We start from the raw sequence: 5,979 nt of genomic DNA on the forward strand, positions 1-5,979 counted from the left end.
CCCGGCGCTGCCACAGGAATTTGGGGGTCAAGCAGGAGGAGGAGGGGGCGTGTGGAGGAACACAGAAACCAAGCTCACGCTTGCGCTGCCCAATTGGCAATCGTCAAGACCTTTTTACCAGCATCATGGCTTACATTTGTGGTGGAGTCGGTATATAGGTCCCCTAGCTGCCGACCCAATTGCCCTTTTCCTTGCCTCTCCTGGGAGGCCCTCGAACACTCTCACAGGCGCGCCGGCTTCGTACATATATAGTCGGTGTCGGCAGGTGGCAAATTTGCTTCAACTTCTCTCTCGCCGCTACCCATGACCAGCTGGAAACACGATCTACCCTATCCAACCAAGAGATAGCTCGTCGACAGTCCCTCCTCTCAGTGGCGAATCACCTGCATACAACAACGCAGTCTACTGACTCGCCATGGTTGGCGTTCCCGGAAAGTATAAGGGTTGCGAGACCTGTCGCCGCCGCCGCGTCACTGTAAGAGATTTGAAATTTCCCCCAATCCTGGCCCAATCCCAGTTCTAGAAGAGCAAAGGAAAATAGTTCTAGATCTGGGATCTAAGCTGGGGGGTGCCCCGTCGTGGCAACCCGTCGTTGATCCAGAGCTAATACCCAATCGCCCAGTGCACCAATGAGCGCCCCCATTGCCGCAAGTGCCTCACGAGCGGTCGAGAATGCGAGGGATACGAGCGGGAGAGAGTCTTCATCACGGGAACGCTCGAGGATCGTGGCCGCGTAGCCTCGCACCCGAAGCGCGTGACGTCGACCAAGAAGCAGAGCTCCAAATCTCCACAGCCTAAGCGAGAGCGCTCCGGATCACACTCACCAAGGTTTCCCCAGACACTGAATAACTCGGCCTGGGACGATAACCTAGACCTCTCTCATGGTGGCAAGAACATCGCTGCGCTCCACACCAGCCTGCATACCATTGTGCGATCCACAGGAGCGGCGCTCGACGGCAACGGATTTGGCATTGCGCTGCCCCCTTACTCGCCGGTCGAGTTGCACCATGATCACAATGGACATGTTGGCGGCCAAAACTTGCCGCTTTGGGTCAGCGCCCAGTGCCTGCTGTGTCACCGTGGGATCCAAGGTGGCTCTCAGTCTGCCGACAGCTACTGTCTCTTTTTGTTCGAGGTCCGTGCTGCCAACGAGTACAATTCCACTCATGTTTCCGTCGCAATAACTAACTGTAGATGTAGCAGGCGTCGCCCGCAGCAAACTGGGGGATTGCCTCGGAATCCATGATTCAGCGGCTCGGGGCAGCCAGCTGCGCGTCCTTTCCCAACCACCAGTTTTTTGTCCGCGTCTATCGCCCCATTGGTGTGTGTCTGGCCTTGCTGAACCGCCGAGAGACGTTTCTGTCGGACCCGGAGTGGGCCACATTGCCGTGGAAGAAGCACCGAAAGTCGTCCCTCGACGCGCTATTCGACATCATGCTGCGACTGCCCCCCGTTTTTGCCCAGACGGACGGCTTGATTCCGCAAGCACCCTCGGTCGAGCGCCGCTACAAGGCCCAGGGCCTGCTGCAGAACTGCCTGATGCTTGAGCGACAGTTCGCGGCCTGGCTGAGCCAGTCCATGGGGAGCGCCGAAAACTTCCAGGCCGTGGAGAGGGCCGCTGCCCTGAGCAACATGTACGAGTTTCACGACGAGCTGACTGCTTTTACCATGCTCAACTACTGGATGTCCCAGATCCTCTTTCACCGCTGCGTCTTGGATCTGATTGCCGTCGTCGACCAGGCAGTGCTGGACTCGTACACTGGCGTGTGGCTCACCCTGCCGCGCAGCTTGCAGGTCGACCCGTTGCGATACCACGACGGTCGCGACATGGCCGCCAAGATTTGCCGCGGACTCGACTCCGCCCTCGATCGCACTTCGCAGCCCGACATGCTGGTGGCGCCGATGACGGTCGCCCTCGATTTTTACCGCCATCTGCAAATGGCGTCGCAGGACGGAAGCTTTGAGAGCATGGCGTCGCAAGAGGGCGTTTTTGAGACTCTGGAGCTTGAACTTTTCAGGACACGCCTGATTGCCAAGGGCCAAGCCGTCGCCAACAATCTGCAGGGTCAGATTTGGGACGAGATTGCGCAGTTTTGAGCCAGTCGGGTAGAAGAAGGCTTTTTGCCCCCCATTTTTGCTTTTTGAAAAGTACAGCGAACTTTTACAATATTGTATAATAACGAAGCGAGGGGCTCGAAAATTAGGTTACATACAGACAGACACACATCCGCTGGATTCGGACTGTGTAGGGCATTTTGCATAGCGGGACTTGGCTAGTTGCCGTCCGTGTAAGTCAAGTTGGCTGGTACTACTTGAGAGAACTTGCCTATTTAAATTGCTAGGCAGGGAAAATGGCGAACTCTACTTTTTGATACTCCTTGTCGCTTAATGTATCTCGTGAATCTGACAAGTGCTCAACGTACCATGGCGATACACTACGACTCTGGGAAAGCAGACTGCCGACAGTTGGCTAGCTCGATTGCATCTCCTTATCATGTATGTATCATGTCCATAAAAAAGACTGTAATTTTCATATAGAACATGATGGATATTTGCCTTTGCTGTCTTGTCTCTGTACAAAGCAGTTCTCGCACAAGTCTCTAGCCTGGTAGGACCTACCGAGGCCATGAAAGTAGCCGTTTCCTGTTTTCAACATATTCCTATATATGCATATATATTCCTTCTCTGTCGCCCCTTCCTCCCTCTCAACCCAAAGTCTTGCGGACCGACGATGTGCGCGACACGTTGATGACGACGAGCGGCCCCTTGACGCTGACAAGAGGGCCGCCGCGACGGGCGTCAATCGTCGACACCCCTGTGGCGCTGGTGCTGACCTTGCCGTCCGACTGCGCGGCCGACGCGCAGGCAAACAGGCTGCAGAAGACGGCCGTCGAGCCCGACGTGCGGTTGTTGAGCGCGGCGCTGCCGGCGCCGCCGCTGCCGAGCAGCCCGTTGGCCACGGACACGGCGTCGTTTCCGGTGTCGCTCTCGCCGCCCGAGTCGCTGTCGCCTTCGAGGAGATCGCCGGGGATGAGATCCTCCTCGTCGTCGTCGAGGTCGTCATCATCGGGGTCGTCATCATCGAGGTCTGGGTCGGTGTCCCCTCGTGCCGCATGCTCATCTTGGGTGTCAATGGGGTGGGCGAAACTGCCTCGCTCAGCAGCAGAGACGGGATCGCGCATCAGGCGGCTGCCGTAGCTTTGGGGATCTTGGGATAGCAAGCCACCGCGCGAGGACAAGGGCAGCGAAGCAATCAGAGACGCTGAGATAAGGGCGCCAAGGTATGGCTGGAGAAGTTGCATCGCGAGGATTGGGAAGATGCCGGCAGAGCAAAAATGAATGCTCGTGTTGAAGAATATGCTGAATGATTGGCCACTTTATATGTACTTGGATTCCTGAGCGGTTGATTCCGGGCGACCTACAAAGTATACGACTTAGTAATAATGTAGCATCGTCAGTGCTCTCAAGTCATATTATACACCCCATGTGCACAAATCAGGAGATCGGCACGAAGCTCCCCTGACTAGATGTAGGGACCCAGCCGGCCCAGGCCTTGATCGGCTAGCTGGCCGCCTGGCGAATTGCGAAAAACGCCTTGTGCGCGATTCCCGTCAATCCCGGCCCCGGCCCCGGCTCAAGAACGCTCACGTCAACTGCCGTACCTCACGTGGACATGCGCCCGAGTCGGAACTGTGGTTGCATCGGGTCCAGAATCTGAGATTTGGGTATAGTTCATACCTGATGCCCCAGGATAAATTCAGTTGGTTGCCATGTGACCGAGTTGGATCAGCAGATGGTCTTTGGTCCGAGTTGCGGGCAGGAAACCCTCATCCTCTAGAGACGACTACCCTTTGTCTTGTGAAGCTATACTCTACAAATGATTATGCTTTGGTACGCTTGCTGCAGTATTGGTGGTTTTCGATCATCACTCTTTTGGTTACCAAACGTCGTCACATGGTACAGCACAGCCAGCCACGGTCATGACAAAGTCCACCTTTTGCCATTTATCAAGTAAGATTTTACTAACTAGTTGATCGATAGTTTTTTCCATTTATCGACTAGCTATTTCAGCTCATATGTATGACACCATGTCTCAGTCTCTACTCCGCTTCCAACAGCCTCGTACCGCCCCCGACTCCACCAGGAGAGGAACCAGGAACCCGTTCCCTTCTTTCACAAAGCAAAGAATGACCAGTTCCGTTAATCTAGGGCTCCTTTCTTGTCTTTTTCAACGCTTTTGCCCCGCCGCCATTCGATCAAAATAGCGAGAACGCGGGGGATGCTCAACTCGGGCCACGACTTCTTCACAAAGACAATGGACGTGTCCTCGTGACACTGCCACAGCAGAAAATCACTGAGGCGGTGCGTGTTGCCCGTGCGGACGAGCAGATCGAGAGGCGGGCTGCCTGCCGTATACATGTTCCGGTCCAGAGCGGCCACCATGTTGATCGGCGCGCTGCTGAGGCTATGCGTCGCATCACCGGCAGCCGCCTGTTCGGTGAGGCGCTCCTGGATGCTCCGTTGCACAGCCATCTGAATCTCCGCTGTCGAGGCATATGCGAAGCAAATATTGAGAATGATGCTGTTTTTTGGGGAAAGTTAGCCGGGGAATAACAAGGTAAAGACAATACACAAGAAAAGAAATGCACCTCTTGTTTTGCTTGGTGCTTTCAACGGCTTGGTCCAGTCCCTCCAACACGGCTGCGCTCACCAGGTCACGCTGTCCGCAGAGCCGGATTGATCCGTCAAGGTCACGCATCTGCTGGACCAGCTCGTCTAAGCTCTCCATGACGATCTCCAGGACGGTGGAAACCTCGTCGGCCGACCGCTTGAAGTTCTCCACGCTAAAGGCGTACACGGAAATCGCCTCGACGCCGCATCGGCTACAGAACTCGACGTACTGGTCAACTTGTGGTTACTATGAATGCATGTAGGAGGAACTCGGAAGGATTTTGAATCTGCTCCAACCTTTTTTACTTGCTGCCATCCCTTGAGATACGCTTGGCGGAGCGAGCGGCCGCGACGCCGCCCCCAGCGTCGATTTCCATCCAGGATAAAGGCAATGTGCCTTGGTACTGGACCGCGTCTGGCCGTTGCGACGGCGAGGCTCAGCAGCCGTTGGTCGAGGCGGCTTCTCCCTCGCGGAGCCGGCTGATTATTTGGCGAGGAGCTCGATGACTTCATTGTCGATGAGTCTTTATGCCTCGGTCGCGAAGATAGGAATGCCATGTACGTGATGGATATAGACGTGGGAACAATTTCGTCACACGAGAGTCAGCAACATAGCAAATTTTTTCTGCCAGTCTCAGCCGAGCATCATCAGATGCACCGAAAACGTAAAAGGCATCCAACATTCAACCCCGTCACTGGCACCCTGGTCGGTAACACGACATGATTGTCTCGGGAAAGTGTGACACAAGAGTATAAATTGCATGCGCACACTATCTGTTCCGCCGTCTTAAAGGTCGGTAATGTACATACGATGTGACTTACTTGCCGTGCCGCATTTCCGCAGTGGCAAACTGGTGCAGCGCGTGCGCGAACGCGACGTAGCTGAACGTGTCGTTGTCGGGCAGCGTGTCCATCTCCGCCTGCTGCAGATGCCAGGGCGGGTATCCGTCAAACTTCATTTCAGGCCCAAAGACAACGACGAGGTCCGGCAGCGGCATGACAGACGACTGCAGCTTCCCGGCGAGGAGGCCGACGGAAATCTCGGCAATGCTCACCTCTCCAGCCTTGACCTTTTCAGAGAGCGCCTCGGCGATGCTGCCCAGCGTGTGTCTCCCGTCCTCCTCGGAGAGCAGGTAGATGGTGAGGCTGGGCGGTTCGCCGTCAGGGTCCTCCCGCGCCAGCGACTCTTGCCCGTTGAGCCGGACCGAGACCCGATGCCTCTGATGGGGCGCAAACTCTCGAATTCGCAGGCTGGTGAAGATTCGCAGTGATCGCGCATTCTTCTTTAAAATCCCTATCTTTACATTA

The 5,979-nt window shown here is 55.6% G+C and overlaps 3 protein-coding genes across 3 annotated transcripts; 1 reads left to right on the plus strand and 2 right to left on the minus strand.

Moving 5' to 3' along the window:
- Positions 1-415: 415 nt before the first annotated feature.
- Positions 416-2,097, plus strand: CCM_01481 (Fungal transcriptional regulatory protein; the record flags this gene model as incomplete). The annotated part of the gene is made up of 4 exons (XM_006666637.1): positions 416-475; positions 548-568; positions 623-1,135; positions 1,201-2,097. 4 exons carry the CDS (start codon positions 416-418, stop codon positions 2,095-2,097), a joined length of 1,491 nt encoding a protein of 496 aa, XP_006666700.1.
- A 608-nt stretch (positions 2,098-2,705) lies between these two features.
- CCM_01482 (uncharacterized protein) lies at positions 2,706-3,302 on the minus strand (the record flags this gene model as incomplete). The annotated part of the gene is made up of 1 exon (XM_006666638.1): positions 2,706-3,302. One exon carries the CDS (start codon positions 3,300-3,302, stop codon positions 2,706-2,708), a length of 597 nt encoding a protein of 198 aa, XP_006666701.1.
- An 898-nt stretch (positions 3,303-4,200) lies between these two features.
- Positions 4,201-5,184, minus strand: CCM_01483 (Di-trans-poly-cis-decaprenylcistransferase-like protein; the record flags this gene model as incomplete). The annotated part of the gene is made up of 3 exons (XM_006666639.1): positions 4,201-4,582; positions 4,650-4,900; positions 4,978-5,184. The coding sequence occupies 3 exons, from the start codon at positions 5,182-5,184 to the stop codon at positions 4,201-4,203; spliced, it is 840 nt and encodes a 279-aa protein (XP_006666702.1).
- Positions 5,185-5,979: the final 795 nt, after the last annotated feature.

The sequence above is a fragment of the Cordyceps militaris genome (genome assembly GCF_000225605.1).
Source record: "Cordyceps militaris CM01 unplaced genomic scaffold CCM_S00001, whole genome shotgun sequence".
Lineage (NCBI taxonomy): Eukaryota > Fungi > Ascomycota > Sordariomycetes > Hypocreales > Cordycipitaceae > Cordyceps > Cordyceps militaris.